The following is a 19056-nucleotide window of genomic DNA, read 5'->3' on the forward strand; positions in this document are numbered from 1 at the left end:
TGTGGTTTTGATTTGCTCGGCGTTATGCTGATGAGGTTGCCGCTCCCTCTCAGGGGGATTCACGCCGACACAGTTTTACCAAATTTCTCCAGCGAGGGTCGTTGGAACTGTGATTCAGGAGTCTCGGGGGAAATAAGCATGCAAGGTGCTGCTGCTGTTTGCCCGTCAGGCAAAGTAATATCCTCAGCCTGTAATCTCCTCTGGGCCGGGCCCAGGGACGCCTGCACCCCCGGGACTCTGAGCGACGCCCAGGGAGAGTCTGCTGGGGTTTATGAGGCCATTGTCACAGAGCGGTCACACTCAGAGTCAATGTCCTCATCGCACAGATGGTGAACAACACAAAGCAACAGAGACTGGGGGGGGGGGGGGGGGCAGCTCTGTGGGGCTAACGTCAGCATGCTAACATGCTCACAATGACAATGCTAACATGCTGATGTTTAACATAATGTTTACCATGTTACCCATCAGCCTGTTAGCATGCTAACATTTACTAATTAGCAGTAAACACACTTGAAGTACAGCTGATGTCATCAGTCCTGCAGGTGTCTGTTCAGGACTGACGAGTGTTTCCAGCTTACGTTTGGAAATGTATAAAATGTTTTTCACCTCACAGCGACTCAGCTGGATGAACTGACTTTAGTGTTATAAATGCTGCTGTGACAGATTCAGGTGTGTTCAAAATCCTCTGATGTGGATCAAACAACTGCACTGACACTGACCTGGAGTCTGTTCTTTTGTCCAAACCAAAGAAAAATGTTTTAAAAAGCCTAACTGTTTACCTTTTAACTGTTTAAATTGTGCAGGAAAAAACTCCTGATGTCCATTCATTTAGTTCATTAACTCCACATTTGGGGTGAAACACTGAATTTGCACTAATATTAGAAACATTTAAGGGTAATTGAAGTGTACATTTTGTAAATTCAAGCAGCTTAAATTTCAGTAAGTCTTGTTTTAGAGGTGTTTAGTTTTTCACATTAAAGGGCAAATGAAGGAAACATTTGATGAAGATGAAGGTGTGTTTTCAGCGTAAATGAAGGATTCGTTGTTTTAAGGGATTTGTTTGCAGACCAGATCAGATGACTGCGTCTCATGTTGGGTTCAGGTCTGCAGCCTCTAAAGGATCCTTCTGGACTGAATCCACATTAAGTTTAAAAGCTTTTTTTTATTTTTCCCCCCCCCATTTAAATAATGTCTCCCATCATCTCTGTAGATGAACTTCTCGTCTGCAGGAGTCAGACTGGGTCTCTACTGCCCCCTGCTGTTACATAACAACACATACAGGGTGACATCACAGGTCCATTTTCATGTTAAACACACACACACACACACACACACACACACACACACACACACTCTGTACTGCAGCAGCTTCAGTTCAATAATCTTACAGACGCAGAACAATAAATATTCTCGATCAAACATCAATCAATCCACTGTCATCTGTAAGAGCAGGTGAACCATCAGACAGCAGGTTGTTCAGTGGTGAGAGGAGGTCAGAAACAGAAAGATAACAAGAGAAGAGGAGGCTGGTGGTGGCTGTACTGGTTGTACTGGTGTGTTTGGGGGGTGGGGTTTGTACAATAGGTTAAAGAGCAGAACATGATGGATATGATCTCATTAGAAGAGGGAAGCCGGGCTTTAATTTCCTCTCTGTGCTTCATCTTTATTAACGTCAGACGGCCGGTCGATGATCCGGCCTCCAACACAGAAACCAGAGAGGGACATCAGGTGAAACCAGGTTCAGTCTTAACAGTCTTAGGGAGTCCAGGAGGGTCGGGGTCGGGCTCAAGGACACGCTGGCAGTGTGGGGATCAAACCTGCAGGTCAGCACCATCACTTCTGTCGTTTTATTTAATTCTGCATGAAACTATGAAAATAAATGTTTTCAAAATCCTACGTTTGACTTTTTGACTGACTTTCGATATTTAACGAGACTCAAATGACTGTGAGCGTCCAGTCAAACTAACAATAACGTCCCCACAGCGACAGGAGAATAACTGTGGAGGACAAATATGAAATCTCACAAACCGCCCCCCCTGACCTTCAGGCTACTTCCTTCATGTGCTCCCCATGAACACAAACACTGAAGCTGCTTCACATTGAACATGCAGACGGGTGTCTGTGTTTGTCCTTCAGGACAGCAGATGAAGGATGATGGTGTTGGTGTGATCTGACAGTTGGGTGGAGCTCTGCTCTGATGGACTGATGGCCGCAGTCTTCACACTCACGATGTTAATGACTCAACTTAATTAGATTAACAGGAATAATGTCCGGTCCAAACAAAACCTGAAGGAAGGTCCTTTAAAGTTCCCTCTCAGAAAGTCACGATGCCTCACAGAGAACCATAATCAAATGTGTAACAGGGGTTGTATAAAACCCACTGTGGACTATTCCACCCCACCCCTATCAGTGGCAGTAATGGACTGAACCATGCTGCACCTGGTCTGTCTGAGTCAGTTCACAGTGTTGAACTGACTGCAGACCAGGTGCTGGTTCTTTTGTTTGTTCCTGCATGAAACTGTAAGTTGGCCCTCATCGTTGTTGTTTGTGTGGTTACGTCTTAATCCGGCTAACAGTTAGCATTCCTTTAAGCTAGCACTGCAGACCCAGAGGCAGCGCGGTGCTTTGTTGATGTAATCTTTAGAACTGGACCAATTTGTGTTGTAAATCTTCAGTATGTTGTTCAAGTTATTAAAGGTTTCCTTTTTGTGATGAATGCATCAGTATTACACCTGTAGTCCTCAGGTGACGTCACACACTGAAGGCTCTGTGCTACATGTTCCACATGGAAACAGGTGGAGTTCACCTTTAAGGCTTCGAGGCCGTCAGTCACTCACACAGTACAGCCGGCTCCGCCCACACGGGGGATAATTGCCATAATTTCATCTGAGTGGTCGACACACATGTCAGCCTCTCTGACGGTGCCCAGGGGGGGGTCAAAGGTCAGGTCCAAGCTCAGTGCTATGAGTGGGGGGGGGGGGTCGATCCATGAACACAGGAACTCACAGTGACAAAACATTTCAGCTGTTTTTTTCTGTTGTGATCTGTTATTATTATCATTATTATTATTATTAGTTTTACCCTCCTGATCTTCAGGTCGTATGTCTTCATTTTATTAAGATTTCACAGAAATGTGTTGAACATATTGATGACAAACAGACAATCGTAAATATTACAGTTGTACATTCAGAGGAGTCCCAGTCAACATCCAGGGGCTCTGACGAAGATGAGGTTAATTCAGTTCTTCATGATGAAGGCCAGTGGGGGAGGCTGAGGGGGAGGCGGGTGAGGTTGATTAAAGTCGACCTTGAGTGGAAGAGAGACGATGAGGAGTAATGACTGAGAAGACCAAAGGAAATCAATGAGCAGGAGATCGATGACGGTTATCACTAATTTCTAAAGAAGAAGAAGGTGGAGACGTCATTGACCGCCCCCCCCCCCCCCCCCCCCCAAATCGGTTATTTCAGGTTATTAATTGAGAAGAAATGTTCAGCTGGCTGGTGGAGGAGATCCAGCCAATAAGCTTAGCTCTAAATAAATAAGTGTGAAGAGGAGAAACAGAGGGGATTGTGGGTAAGTGAGAGGAGTGTCCTGCTGCACCAATCAAAGGAAGTGGTTCACTCAGGGTCAGACTGAAAGGACATGAAGTGGAAGAAATACTTCAGCTTCATATTAAGTTTATTAAATAGCTCATATTAAAGGTCGTGCATGTGACCCGTCCTCCGACCGTTACCCTCCAGTTACTGCTGACAGTGGTGCAACAAGTTCATTTACTGAAGTCAAGCAGCAATACCACAGTATAAGTAAGTATAAGTCCTGCATTCAAACTTTCACTTAAAAGTACTTAAAGTACAAAAAAAGTAAAAGTACTCATAATACAGAGTGGTTGCTGTTATTGGATCATTATTATTGATGTATTAATATGTAAGCGGCACTTTAATGCTGTTGTTGGTCCAGGTGGAGCTCATTTTAACTACTTCCTATACTTTTGGTAGTTTAATCTGTAACACTTAAATTTAAAAAAATCATATTTTAAACTGACCTTGTTTTGTAAATTAAAAAAGTTTACGCTTAAATAAATGTAGTGAAATAAAAAGTACAATATTCCTCTCTGAAATGTCGAGAAGTAAAAGTATAAAGTAGCATAAAATGGACATACTTCAAAAAGTACAGTACTTGAGTAAAAGTACTTAGTTACTTTCCACCACTGACTGCTGATACAAACACATTTAACATGAAAACCTCCTGCATGTCTCAGATTTTCAGTCTCTCAGTGAACATTTGAAGACGTCACCTTCAACTCTGAGAAACTGACATGGACATTTTTCATATTTTTGGACATTTTAAAAAGCAAGTGATGTATTCGTAAAACAATACCAGTGTGAATGATGTCAAGTCACATGATATCACTGTCACGCAGCATTATGGGATGTGTTGTGTTTAATTCATGACCATGAGACGTCACGTGACTCTGTTTTATTTCCACACTGACTTGTGAAACATCAGATCAGAAGCTTTGAGTCCTCTCGGTGTTTGAGGTTGAGTGTATCAGAGTTTGGACGCTGGTCTCTGCTGATTGGCGGGCGTGGGTCGCCCCCAGAGTCGGAGCCGGCTGACTCCTCCGTCCGGGCTGATGATGAGACGAACGTGGCTGACGGGGGGGCTCGGGGTCAGCTGGGCCTCGCTGAAGAGGTGCCTGTGATGAGGACGAAGCTGCAGGAAGACGAGAAGACAAACACTTGTGTGAAAAGTAAAATTGTTCTTATAGTTTTTATAACTGTCTCTACTGTTTTTTTTTATTTATTGTATCTTGGTTTTTCTTAACTATGTTTCTTGCTATTGCACCATCCTGCTGCTGTAACATTACAAATTTCCCCGCTGATGCATTAATAAAGGATTATCTTATCTCTTATCTTACATTTCTAAGTGTTTGTTGTCAAAAAGAGATAACTACTGAATGAAGTTATCAACATACATTTTGCTGTGTAAATATGAATCATAATGGTGTCGGCACGCTGAATTAATGCCCCAAACAGATGTTATCAGATGTTACGTCAGTATCTCCACACGAGTCACCCAAAATATTTACAATTTGAAAAGAAACTCCCTGAATGACAAATTGATCAATATTTATTCAATATTTAAGTTATATTGAATTTTCCTCGTCGCTGTGAGTCCTGAGACGAAACAGACGCTTTCCCATCTGTGAGGTTTGTTGGCTGGCGGCCATCTTGGCAGACGATGGCGTTTTTTACAAATTTGGGTGAAATTCAACTTCAGCAGAGCGAGTTACTGTCTGCCAACACATGAAGCTCGATATTTAAGCAAACAGACACTTCATGATTCCTTCCCATCTGTCAACAGGAACAATACCTGAATATCTAATTAATTACACTAGATTTCTCTTGTTCATCCAGAGAACCCTGAGGGGGTTTTCATGGTTCACGTTTTAGTAAAAGTACAAAATATACCAAAGAGAGCAAATGGAAATGATTTCATCGATGGAGTCAACATACTTTCTGAGGGGGAAGAAGGACCTGCCATTTCCCAGAATTCCACCTGGTCCTGATGCACTGAGCCTCCTCCTCAGGGGTCAAAGAACAAGCCTCGATCCTGCAAGAGTCCGGGAAGTTACCTGCATGCAAACACAGATGATGTTCCTCGGCTCATGAATGAAACGTCAAGATGTTTTCTAAACAGCAGTTGAGCTTTGTGTCGACCTTTGAAGTGGTTGGTGTCGACTTCGATGCTGCTGATCGCTCCAGGATGACCGAGACGAAACACCGCCCACTCCCAGCCGGGGACCTGCAGGATCCCCTGCCTGTCCGCCTGCAAGACAACCAGCAGGGAGGCGTTTAGCGTCCACACACTTAAACTGTTATTCGTGTTCACACGACGGCCATTTTAGGGAACGCCGGGACGTTTGTAGAGAGAGAGAGGACAGTGTGTGTTCAAACCTTCAGGTGTTTGGGTCTGTCCAGTCTGCGGGCCGTTTCCCAGCCGTCGGCCATGTTGACAGCTCGGCCGAGACCTGCAAACACAGCATGCCGGTGTCACCGGTGTCACCGGTGTCACCAGTCCGCCCACAGTCAGCTGGGAGCAGCAGAAGAACTGACCTCACATAATGTAAAACTAATGCATAAAGAATTTGTGCTGATTCCAACCAATCATGTTGCGAGGATGCCCAAAGTGGGCGTCGCTGTAGCCGAGGCAGACCCCCCCATTGGTCAGAGCCACCAGGTCGACGTCTTGGTCGGGGGAGACAGAGGACCAGTCTCTCTGCCCAACACCGTACACCCGCAGTCTGGCTATCCCCCCATCTGATGACACACAACCGTACTGATAAAGTAATGTGTATTATTATGACATCATAGTGTGTGTGTGTGTGTGTGTGTGTGTGTGTGTGTGTGCGTACCTGGGTACATGTTGAGGCGCAGGTGTGTGACCCTGTGGTTGAAGTTGACCTTGAAGTAGTTATGGCAACAGTCGGAGTAACCAGGCTTCAGCTGCGACACACACACCAGCTCCGGCCACGCCTCCGAGCCCAGCTGTCAATCAAACCACACGTCACACCTCAGCTGTCAATCAAACCACACGTCACACCTCAGCTGTCAATCAAACCACACGTCACACTTCAGCTGTCAATCAAACCACGCATCGCACACCTCAGCAGACCCCCAGTGTTACCACGGTGACAGACTCGCTGTCATGTTACCATGGTGACCAGCTGGTGACTTGCTGCCTGTCAGTGTTACCTTGGCGATCACATGAATGTCGGCGTTACCTTGGCGACAGCAGCCAGCTGACTGTCGGAGGCGGCCGTGCCGGTTCGGTCTCCTTCCAGGGTGAAGGTGGGTGGTTTGTCTGGTGATTATACACATTATATACATATTATATGTTAGTTTCACCATCGCTTCTCCATCATGGCCACTTTATTAGGAACACCTGTCCAATACAACAGCTCTGCTGTGACATCTGTTTTCATGAAGCTCATGATCCGTTTGACTCGATGACTAATTTCAGATCCTTTGTTTGAAAAACAGTTTACAGTAGTTTTGTAAACTAATGATGAGACACACTAGAACCTGCAGGAGGGTTAGTGTAGGTCGCAGCGGCTCCCAGAGGAGTCGACACACCAACACCTCCAAAGTCATCCTGTCCACAGTGATCTCCTCGCCGAACAGAGGAAACTAAAGTCTTCATATCTCACCTTGTCATTTCTGTTTCAGTTCCCTGATTTCTTCTACATTTTCTTTACGCTGTGGTTTGATAAACGTGCTTCCTAATGGGCACATTATTCTACCAATCTGCACGAACGAGTCCGAATGACACCCGTGTTCATTCTCTTATGTGCAGCCCGGACAAACAGAATTCCAGCTAAACAAAAGAAAGACATTGTGTTTGTCTGTCATAGATCGGTCGGGCACATATATTTGTGCACCATTGCAGAGATACAAGCCGCTCTGGTGAACAAAGACCTGCTGCGTGAAAACGGTTCTCTTTGGATTTGGGGAGTAAAGTCAGAGTCTCATACTTTAGGAGATAATGAGCTTAAGACAGTTTGTACCCAGACAGCCGGCCTGGATGGAGACGAAGGGCGAGTGGTTTCCAGTGAAGAAGGACGTGTCGACATCGAAGCCTTGGACCAGCCCTGCTACTCCCAGCTGGATGATGCACCAGTCTTGACCTTCCAGAAAACAGGTTTGATAGAAAAACACAAAATAAAGGTTTTGGTTGTGTTGACCTCAAACAGAGACATTCATGTATGTGCACAACAATTTAAGAGTTAAAAGGAGTGATGGGGTCTGAATGATTTTTTACACTTTTGTTTACATTTGGTTTAAAAATTGCGCATTTAATATAAAAGAGCCTAAATAATAAAAATGAAGGATAAATATCAGTTTATTCCAGTTTTATCAGCGTACATGCCGATCAGTAACAGATGAGTCTTTATTACAGAGTTTGTCCACCAGAGAGCGCTGACCAGTTGACTTTTACACTGTAAAACTATCCGGTCGCTATTTAGACCAAATTTAGGGGATCTTAATCAGAAATGTTTATCTTATGTAGTAACAGATCTATACACATTATATATGGTTATATATATATATAACCAAACCTCTTTATTTTACATTGCATTATATTACTTATGTCACTGTATAACAATACTATTACTACTATAGTCTTGTTTTTGTGTGTTTATATTATATTATATGCTATATCATAGTATTCTCTTTTATTTCTATGATTTATATTTCATAATATTGTATTATTACTATGTAGTCTGTGTATATTACATATACCGCACATATATTATACATAACATTATATATAATATTTTATTGTGAGTATTGTACTAATATTCACTCCTATAACTATTGTATGTACTTATGTAGTTCGCACACTTATATAATCTCAGGCATTGTAATGTACACATTGTACTTAGTGTCACCATCATTTATTTATTCTCTTATTTAATTTTTGTTTTCTTCTCTTCAGTCTCTGTGCTGAAATAAAGTCAATCTTTTGTTAAAATCACATTATGTAATCATTCATATCCGTTGGGTTATATCAGAAAGTAAACAGAAAATGTTTGTTATAGATGGTTGTGAACAACAGCGTTAAATTAATGTATTCTTCCATTAATCTCTCACTTCAATTATTTAAGCTGTTTTGGCATTATTAAAGACAGGTTCATGTAAATGTAAGCTTATTTTAAAGAATATGTGGTATGTGCAGTTTAAATCATACCTTTAGTTCAAACCGTCAACACTAACACTTTGTGTAATCATATATGTCCAAACACACGAGATTCTGGGTTGACTGGGTGATTTTCACAGAACAGGAGAGTTTCTTTGAACTGCAGAAACTAACCAGGTATCCTCTTTCTCCTCGTCTCCCATCCGTCCATCCACTTTCCAAACTCAGTGAAGGCAGAAGCGATGAACTGTGGTGGCTCTCTCTGTACGAACACACAGTCATTACATGTTGGGGGTCACTGAAAACCTCAGGATTAACAAGTTGCTGTTGTCCAGTTTGAGCATGAAGTCTTTCAGTTAATGTATACATCTGGTGATATTCTCTATTATAAGAAAATATGAGAAGAGCGATACAAGATTTTTCCTTTATTATGAATTGCATACATCACCAAAACTGAAACCTCAAACCTTTCCTGCTGACAGTAGCAGTGGTATTAATCATATGTGCTGGTGGTGGCTGACATGGTGGATGTTGTACCTTCAGCAGGTTTGCAGCAGGAGCGAACCATTCGTCTGAAGCAAAGATAACCTTAGAGAACAGGAGGAGAACATGCTGTCACTTTCATTCAATGCAAACCAAAAGAGGTTTCTGCTGTGAAAACGGTTCATTTTTTCCTGAAAATACACAATATACATTATAAAGTTAAAGCTGCACTAATCAATATTTTAGTTCAGCATTTTGGGATATAGGCTTATTCATTTTCATGTTAGATGTTCAGATTGATACCACTCTCATGTCTATATGCTAAATATGAAGCTACAGCCAGCAGTGGGTTAGCTTAGTTTAACATAGAGACATGGAGGGGCCGGCCCCTAGGTTGGGAACCACTGGAATAAACTCTCTAACTGTCTGTAAAGTAATTCAAACTCGCTAACTGTATAAAGTAGTTCAAACAAGCTAACTATATATAAAGTAGTTAAACTAGCTAATTGTTTATGAAGTAGTTCAAACTAGTTAACTGTATATAAAGTAGTTAAACTAGCTAACTGTATATAAAGTAGTTAAACTAGCTAACTGTTTATAAAGTAGTTCAAACTAGTTAACTGTATATAAAGTAGTTAAACTAGCTAATTGTTTATAAAGTAGTTAAACTAGCTAATTGTATATAAAGTAGTTCAAACTAGCTAATTGTTTATAAAGTAATTCAAACTAGCTAACTGTATAAGTAGTTAAACTAGCTAATTGTTTATAAAGTAGTTAAACTAGCTAATTGTATATAAAGTAGTTAAACTAGCTAACTGTATATGAATTAGTTAAACTAGCTAACTGTATATAAAGTAGTTCAAACTAGCTAACTGTATATAAAGTAGTTCAAACTAGCTAACTGTATATAAAGTAGTTAAACTAGCTAATTGTTTATGAAGTAGTTCAAACTAGCTAACTGTATATAAAGTAGTTAAACTAGCTAATTGTTTATGAAGTAGTTCAAACTAGCTAACTGTATATAAAGTAGTTAAACTAGCTAATTGTTTATGAAGTAGTTCAAACTAGCTAACTGTATATAAAGTAGTTAAACTAGCTAAATGTATATAAAGTAGTTAAACTAGCTAATTGTATATAAAGTAGTTAAACTAGCTAACTGTATATAAAGTAGTTAAACTAGCTCCACCTCAAGCAGCTTCAACAGTAAAATGCTACTCTAACTTTGATGCGTCAGTATTAACAATCTAATAATGTCAGATAGAATCAGATATTTCATAGCCATAGTCAGCTGCATGTAGGGAAACTGCTGTTGTGCATCCACTGTTACGTTCAATCAATCAATCAATTTCTTTGTCACATGCAATCATACAAGTACAGTGAAATGCATAAGCGTCTTATTAATGCTAATCGTGTCAAAGTAATTGTAAAAATGAATGCACTAATTGTCAGGCCAAATGTATATTTATATGTCTGTGATTAGACTGTATTGGTTGTGCACATCTCTGGATTAAATGACTTTAGGTTGGCCTACTGGTGGTTGTGTAACTTATTAATATGTATTTAGTTAATGAATATATTTGAATGTATTTCTGCTTGTATGTTACAGTGACAGCATGAAAACCTCACAGGGACTCACCTTCCCACCAACCGCCTCACAGGCCAGATCATTAAACTGCAGGAAGTCCGGCTCTGCTGCTGCCTTCACTGCTGCTCTTCTCTCTGCCATGTTGAATTTGTATTTAAGTTTTTACTGAAACGTGAATGGAAATGTTGAAATAGCTGCTCGTCCTGCTGAATCCCGAAGAACTGGTCAGACAGCTTCTGTTCTGCAGGACAAAGTTCAACGGCTGCTCAGTCACAGACAGCAGGCTGTTTATTTAGACAGAGTGGGGGGTTACTGACTTCATGCACTCATATGGGCCCATTCACTTCCATGGGTCAACACAGGTCCCCTCTGAGATCCCTTTAACTTTAAGATAGGGTATAGCTAGGCTACAATATATAAAAAGTTGAATAAAAACTTTGCCAACAAAAATACACCCGAGTAACCATCCTGTTGGCAATAGACCAGCTCTGTAGCTTCTCACCTCACGTACCTGGGCAGGTGTTGGACAGTCAGCTCTGACGGTTGAACATGCGGAAGTCTGGGTGGTTTGTCGCTTGATCCTGATGAGTCGATGACTCGGTTCTGTAAAACAAGTGGAGTACGACAGAAGCGGACTTCCCACCTGTGGACAGGTGTGCTGTATGTAGCTGCTAGTACTGTGGGGAGAGGGTGCTCCTGTTTTCTCAGGTGAGTAGTGAGAGAACACCATGTTGACCTTATTGAATAACACAGAGCAGAAGAATATACAGCACACAGGACTGCATGTAGAATCGATACATAACAGCTGGTTAAAGGTACATACAAAAGTCTGTCAGGGACACAGTTTGTTGTTCTTGGTGTAAGATTCTGATATATCACTGAAAAACACAGAATGTTCCTACTGCCAGTTACAACAGCTGTTCTCTTTTTTCTATTAGCAGACAAAAACAAAATAGGCCTTTTGCACTCAGAATAATGTATTTGGTTTTTAAAGCAAATAAACCCTGTGGGGCGTGGCTGTGGCTCAGCAGGTGGACTGGATCATCCACTGATCACTTCTTTGGCGGTTCAATCCCAATTAAAACTTAATTTGTGTGCACACAGATTTCCACATCAGTATATATGTTCTGTTTTACTTAAAACTAATGAAACTATTTCAGTTAGACTAATTGGAGTGTTTTTAAAACCAATAGATTTTCTCCTGGTGTTTGATGGTTGCAAGAGAAAAGATGGCAACACCTAACGAGGTCCTCTTGGGAACTTTAGAAGATTTGGGAGCTGAAGACTTTAAAAAATTCAAGTGGTTCCTGCAGCAGCAGGGGGTCCTGGAAGGCTTGCCAGCACTCCCAAAGAGTCGACTGGAGAATGCAGACCGGGTGGACACAGTGGATCTGATAATGCAGACCTTCAGTATAAACAGTATTAAAGTGACCAGAACGGTTTTAGGGAAGATGAATCAGAATGATCTTGTTATGACTTTATCAAACCCCACATCAGAACCTACAGGTAAGTCATGGTGTGACTTTAAAAAATTAATGTAACAAAGAAGAAACTTGCATATTACGACTTCAAAAGCATTTAAAAAAAACATTAGCTTTGAAGCTAATGTCTTCCTTTTATCTATTGAGGGATGCTAAGTAATTTTACAATAGTTACCCTATTCAGGACCTAGTTGTCAAATGAGCTGAATAGATGCCATAAATACAGAAATGTCTTTGTTTTATTCACTCAGAGATTCTTGCTGTGTGCCAGCGAAAACTCAAATCCAACTTACGAAAGAAGTATCAGTATGTGTTTGAGAAAATCACAAAAGCAGGAAATTCAAAACTTCTAAATCAGATCTACACAGAGCTCTACATCACAATGGAAGAGACTGGAGAGGTCAACATGGAACACGAGGTCAGACAGATTGAAACAGCATCCAGGAAACCAGCAACACTAGAAACAATCGGATGTGAAGACATCTTTAAACCCTCACCTGGAAGAGACGAACCAATCAGAACAGTGATGACAAAGGGAGTGGCTGGCATTGGGAAAACAGTCTTAACACAGAAGTTCACTCTGGACTGGGCTGAAGACAAAGCCAACCAGGACATACAGTTCACATTTCCATTCACCTTCAGAGAGCTGAATGTGCTGAAAGAGAAAAAGTACAGCTTGGTGGAACTTGTTCATCACTTCTTTACTGAAACCAAAGAGGCAGGAATCTGCAGGTTTGAAGAGTTCCAGGTTGTGTTCATCTTTGACGGTCTGGATGAGTGTCGACTTCCTCTGGACTTCCACAACAATGAGGTCCTGACTGATGTTACAGAGTCCACCTCAGTGGATGTGCTGCTGACAAACCTCATCAGGGGGAAACTGCTTCCCTCTGCTCGCCTCTGGATAACCACAAGACCTGCAGCAGCCAATCAGATCTCTCCTGAGTGTGTTGACATGGTGACAGAGGTCAGAGGGTTCACTGACCCACAGAAGGAGGAGTACTTCAGGAAGAGGTTCAGAGACGAGGAGCAGGCCAGCAGGATCATCTCCCACATCAAGACCTCACGAAGCCTCCACATCATGTGCCACATCCCAGTCTTCTGCTGGATCACTGCTACAGTTCTGGAGGACGTGTTGAAGACCATAGAGGGAGGAGAGCTGCCCAAGACCCTGACTGAGATGTACATCTACTTCCTGGTGGTTCAGTTCAAATTGAAGAACATCAAATATCACGGAAGATCTGAGCGAGATCCGCACTGGAGTCCAGAGAGCAGGAAGATGATTGAGTCTCTGGGAAAACTGGCTTTTGAGCAGCTGCAGAAAGGCAACCTGATCTTCTATGAATCCGACCTGACAGAGTGTGGCATCGATATCAGAGCAGCCTCAGTGTACTCAGGAGTGTTCACAGAGATCTTTAAAGAGGAGAGAGGACTGTACCAGGACAAGGTGTTCTGCTTCGTCCATCTGAGCGTTCAGGAGTTTCTGGCTGCTCTTCATGTCCATCTGACATTCATCGACTCTGGTGTCAATCTGCTGTCAGAAGCACAAACAACATCCCAGTTGTCTAAAGTCTTCAGAGACAAACCTGAACCAACACATTTCTACCAGAGTGCTGTGGACAAGGCCTTACAGAGTCCAAATGGACACCTGGACTTGTTCCTCCGCTTCCTTCTGGGTCTTTCACTGGAGACTAATCAGACTCTCCTACGAGGTCTGCTGACACAGACCGAAAGCAGTTCAGAGACCAACCAGGATACAGTCCAGTACATCAAGAATAAGGTGGGTGAGAATTTCTCGCCCGAGAGAAGCCTCAATCTGTTCCACTGTCTGAATGAACTGAAGGACAGTTCTCTAGTGGATGGGATTCAATGGTACCTGTTACCTCAAAGATCAAGAAGTCACTCCACAAATAGATTCTCTCCTGCTCAGTGGTCAGCTCTGGCCTTCATCTTACTGTCATCAGAAAAAGATCTGGACGTGTTTGACCTGAAGAAATACTCTGCTTCAGAGGAGGTTCTTCTGAGGCTGCTGCCAGTGGTCAAAGCCTCCAACAAAGCTCTGTAGGTGGATAGATAAACAGATATATTTTAATAATATAAAATATGTTTAATAGTTTACTGATGAGAAATAAAACATTTTCTCTGTCTTCATCACTACTGCTTCCTCAGACTGAGTCTTTGTAATCTGTCATGGAGAAGCTGTGAAGCTCTGTCCTCAGTTCTCAGCTCCCAGTCCTCTAGTCTGAGAGAGCTGGACCTGAGTAACAACGACCTGCAGGATTCAGGATTGAAGTTGCTCTCTGCTGGACTGAAGAGTCCACATTGTAAGCTGGAAACTCTCAGGTCAGGATTCAAATGACTATTTAAATGCTACTTTATATTAAAGTTAATGTCAGTGAAAGTATCAAGTCTTTGGGATTTTTCTGGTTACATGCATTTCAAAGAAATTGTGTTCCCAAATCTTTGCAATACAATACATTTTCAAACAGTGACTTCACATTTTTTTGTTCGTTCGGTTATTGATTTTGAGTCTTTGAATGCCAAGGACTTCTACGGTTCTTCAGGAGTACTGAAATTAACCAAATCAAAACACTAAGCAGATCATTAAGTCAACCATTACTAGAATTTATTTGAATCTTCACAACAAATTCCAGGCTGTCAGGCTGTCTGATCACAGAGAAAGGCTGTGCTTCTCTGGCCTCAGCTTTGAGGTCCAACCCCTCCTGTCTGAGAGAGCTGGACCTGAGCTACAATCATCTAAGAGATTCAGGAGTGAAGTTGCTGTCTGCTGGACTGGAGGATCCACACTTGAGACTGGAGACACTCAGGTAACGCAGGGCCTTGCCAGTTGAGAAGTTAAGCCTGGTTCAACTTTGTGACCCTGGGTTTTTTTGCCAGAGCCTTCTGTGTTGGCACCTCTGTTGCGTCACCGGAATGACCTCATTCAAATAAATGAGAGGGCTGTGTATTTTCACACAGGGCGAATGTTGGGCTCAATGCGGCCTTAGTAGGCTGGATTGTATTTAGTCAAAGTTTTTTCATAAATCATTTAGGCTGAATGCACACCAAATCAGGCGAAAACCAGTCCTCCCGTTCAATTGAATGTGGGTGGTGAGTTTAGGCTGTGGGGGGTTTAGGGGGTGCTGGAAAAAAGACACAGCGGCGCTGCAGCGAAAACTATAAACAAAACACAGATTGCAAGTAGCACACATCACTTAAGCCACACATAGCCAACTTCAATAACTTCATATGTTTCCTTGAATCCTCTGTAACTCTCGTGACTCTGAGAAGCTGAGGAAGAATAAAAACTAAGAAAATATGCTGGTCTGTGTTTCTTCCTCCAGGGTGGACCATGATGGAGAACAGTGGTTAAAACCTGGTCTGAGGAAGTGTAAGTGTGGCTTCAGTTTGATTCATGACATCAAATCAGCACAACGTCAGTTTCACTTTAAATACAAAGCCAGTATTCAGGACATTTATTCTTTCAAACCATGGTGACAGAAAATGATAAAATATATAATCCTGAAGATTTTTCATAAAATGTACAATACATCAAGAAGTAAATAAACAACAGACTTGTTCCCTCCTTCAGATTCCTGTGAACTCACACTGGACACAAACACAATGAATAGATACCTCGAACTGTCTGACAACAACAGGAAGGTGACTCGGGCGAAAGAGGAGCAGCCGTATCCTTATCATCCAAAGAGGTTTGATCCCTGCTGTCACCTGCTGTGTAGAACTGGTCTGACTGGTCGCTGTTACTGGGAGGTCGAGTGGAAAGGAGTGGTTTATATAGCAGTGACCTACAGAGGAATCAACAGGAGAGGAAGCACTGATGACAGCAGATTTGGAATGAATAATCAGTCCTGGAGTCTGTTCTGCTCTCCTGATTGTTTCTCTGTTAGTCACAATAAGAGCAGAACAGTCCTGTCCTCCTACTCTAGCTCTAAGAGAATAGCAATGTATGTGGACTGTCCTGCTGGCACTCTGTCCTTCTACAAAGTCTCCTCTGACCCATCTGATCTGATCCACCTCCACACCTTCAGCACCACATTCACTGAACCTCTTTATCCTGCATTTGGGTTTCGGACAGATGGTTCCTCAGTGTCTCTGTGTCCTCTCTAGGTTAGAGAGTCTCTTCTGTAGAGAAACACTCACACTGCTGACTAAAGATAGCTGCTGAAATGGCTCTTAGTCATTGTTGTCTACTGGAAGTTTGAGTATTTAAAGACCTGTCAATCGATTTGGGACTGATAGCAGATTCCAATGATGTGATTTAATGTTTAGTGATGGGTGGAGCATGACTTTGGTCTCCTTAGATATGACAAGAAAGTTTTCTTGGAGCATCATCTAGTGGACTTCAGAGGAACTGCAGCTGAACACACTTCAGCTCTGACATCAACACTCAGCCGCGGAGGCTGCTGATTGGTCAATGTGTAGATGTAGTGGAGTTAATGATTCCACTTGCCATTATTTGCAATTAGTTGACATTACTTTACTATTTTATTTTGTTAATATTGTTTATTATGTATTATTATTAGTTTCCCACTGGGGCTGGTGTGTTGTGTGTAACATGAGCGCCCTCTACTGGGCCCCTGCACACTTGAAGGGTGCGCCCCACATGCTGTTACCAGTCTGCTGTATCCTGTCCTCGTGGTAGGTTGATTTGTAATAAGCTCTGCTAAAATATTTTACTAAATTCGTTTTTATTGGTAGAAGTGTTGTTTCTACATGAGGAATGTTCAAGAGAGCTTCCAAACTCAATATCAAATGCTTTTGTGATGACATTGGTTTGTTGTCGGGTAATTTGTTGAGCTCGCCACGTTATCTGTGACTTTGCTAGCTTGATTGAAATCTCCGTGGTGTAACTTGGTAACCAGCAGTTAGCTGAATTATTTCTTTCTTTGTTTTAGCAATTTCTGGAGCTTATTACGAGGAAGTTGGCTGTGAGAGACCTAATATAAATCTGTTGTTATCAGAATAAAATGGCTGGCTGGAGCCAAAAAGTGACGGCTGTGCCTGATTCATCACAAACACAAGAGTACACAACTGCTTCATAGACAGATCACCATATAAGTAAGAAATAATCCACAATGAGCCACGTTGTTATCAGCTGATGACACAAAACAGAGAGAATCCTCATCCTGCTCATACCACAGCTACTTCTCAGGGATCAAAGTTTTGTTTCTACATATTTGGGGGTAACACACTGTTTACATGTAAACAAATTGAGAGAGACACACGTGTCCAATGTGATTTAATTTAATTCACCATTTTTTCTTTTAAAATTGTAAATCTGCCACTTTGTTTCAGATCAAGTTTGTTGTATTAATACATCTGTAATTATACTCACCCCGAGTTTTAAGACAGTTTGTCTAATTTTAAAAAACTGTATCTTCTAAGTAAAATGGAAGATGATTGTGTCTCTGGGAAAACTGGCTTTTGAGCAGCTGCAGAAAGGCAACCTGATCTTCTATGAATCCGACCTGACAGAGTGTGGCATCGATATCAGAGCAGCCTCAGTGTACTCAGGAGTGTTCACAGAGATCTTTAAAGAGGAGAGAGGACTGTACCAGGACAAGGTGTTCAGCTTCGTCCATCTGAGCGTTCAGGAGTTTCTGGCTGCTCTTCATGTCCATCTGACATTCATCAACTCTGGTGTCTTTAGAGACAAATCTGAACTCACACACTTCTAACATCGTGCTGTGGACAAGGCCTTACGGAGTCCAAATGGACACCTGGACTTGTTCGTCGACTTCCTCCTGGGTCTTTCACTGGAGACCAATCAGACTCTCCTATGAGGTCTGCTGACACAGACAGGAAGTAGTTTAGAAACATATCACGAAACAGTCCAGTACATCAAGAAGAAGCTCACCGAAAATCTGTCTCCTGAGAGAAGCATCAATCTCTTCCATTGTTTGAATGAGCTGAAGGACCGTTCTCTAGTGGAGAAGATCCAACAGTCCCTGAGATCAGGAAGTCTCTCCACAGATAAACTGTCTCCTGCTCAGTGGTCAGCTCTGGTCTTCATCTTACTGTCATCAGAAAAAGATCTGGACGTGTTTGACCTGAAGAAATACTCTGCTTCAGAGGAGGTAGGTGGATGTTTCACTGGAACAATCAAAACACAAATATGTTTAAAAAGTTCAAGATGTTGAGTAAAATATTTTTTTGTCATGATTACTAACTGTCCTTCAGGCTGAGTGGCTGTAATCTGTCATGGAAAAGCTGTGAAGTTCTGTCTACAGTTCTCAGAAACACAATGTTAACAGCTGTCCTGTCACTTTAGTATTCATTTCTGTTGTGAAAGAGCACGATTTGTTGAGAAAGTGTACAGTACATATTTGACATGTAGAGGTGATGATTATTTTCCTCAGTCTACAACTACTTTCTAACAGATTTCTGGCCTAACCTGCCAGCCGAGCCTTGTTGCTCAAAGCTCCTCATTGTTCTGTGAGCTGGTTACTGGTTACTGGTTACTGGGACTTACAGAATATGGTGCACACTTGGGGGAGGATGGTTTCTTCTTATAGTTGGTGACGAAATGAGCTCTTATCTCATTGACTACAATTCCAAGTTCTGTATCAATTAAATTAATTGATCTGAAACCAAGCTGAGACTCTGTCCTTGAATATCACAGCAGCTGGTGAACAGACTCAAAATAAAATACTGACATGATGTTTATGTCTTGCAGTATAGGGGTGATGCACTGCAAATTTCAATAAACGTTCTGTTTCAGCAAACATGGTCTTGTATTCAGTGACGGTTTTTAAATGTAGAAAGCAGGTAGCCAGAGGTCCAAACACT

General features: G+C 42.0%; 2 protein-coding genes and 1 pseudogene across 2 annotated transcripts in view; 1 reads left to right on the plus strand and 2 right to left on the minus strand.

The window, feature by feature from the left end:
• LOC139302437 (NLR family CARD domain-containing protein 3-like) overlaps positions 1-19056 on the minus strand; it is a 106064-nt gene that overhangs the window by 85298 nt on the left and 1710 nt on the right. The window lies entirely within an intron of this gene.
• Positions 4499-10921, minus strand: allc (allantoicase). Its single transcript, XM_070926157.1, has 11 exons — positions 10820-10921; positions 9238-9288; positions 8875-8962; positions 7568-7687; positions 6785-6864; positions 6416-6548; positions 6165-6320; positions 5958-6031; positions 5721-5829; positions 5517-5635; positions 4499-4713 (listed from the first exon to the last, which is right to left on the minus strand). The coding sequence occupies exons 1-11, from the start codon at positions 10907-10909 to the stop codon at positions 4549-4551; spliced, it is 1185 nt and encodes a 394-aa protein (XP_070782258.1). The 5' UTR covers positions 10910-10921; the 3' UTR covers positions 4499-4548.
• Positions 11345-17259, plus strand: LOC139302438 (NLR family CARD domain-containing protein 3-like; annotated as a pseudogene).

The sequence above is a fragment of the Enoplosus armatus genome, chromosome 19 (assembly GCF_043641665.1).
Source record: "Enoplosus armatus isolate fEnoArm2 chromosome 19, fEnoArm2.hap1, whole genome shotgun sequence".
Taxonomy (NCBI): domain Eukaryota; kingdom Metazoa; phylum Chordata; class Actinopteri; order Centrarchiformes; family Enoplosidae; genus Enoplosus; species Enoplosus armatus.

Excerpts from the sequence above, each read along its gene's own strand:
- allc (XM_070926157.1), bottom strand. The coding sequence starts at position 10,909 with ATGGCAGAGAGAAGAGCAGCAGTGAAGGCAGCAGCAGAGCCGGACTTC. Across the intron at positions 6,549-6,784 it reads AGCTGGCTGCTGTCGCCAAG|CTGGGCTCGGAGGCGTGGCC; the intron begins GTAACGCCGACA and ends TTTGATTGACAG. Across the intron at positions 6,321-6,415 it reads GCGCCTCAACATGTACCCAG|ATGGGGGGATAGCCAGACTG; the intron begins GTACGCACACAC and ends GTGTGTCATCAG.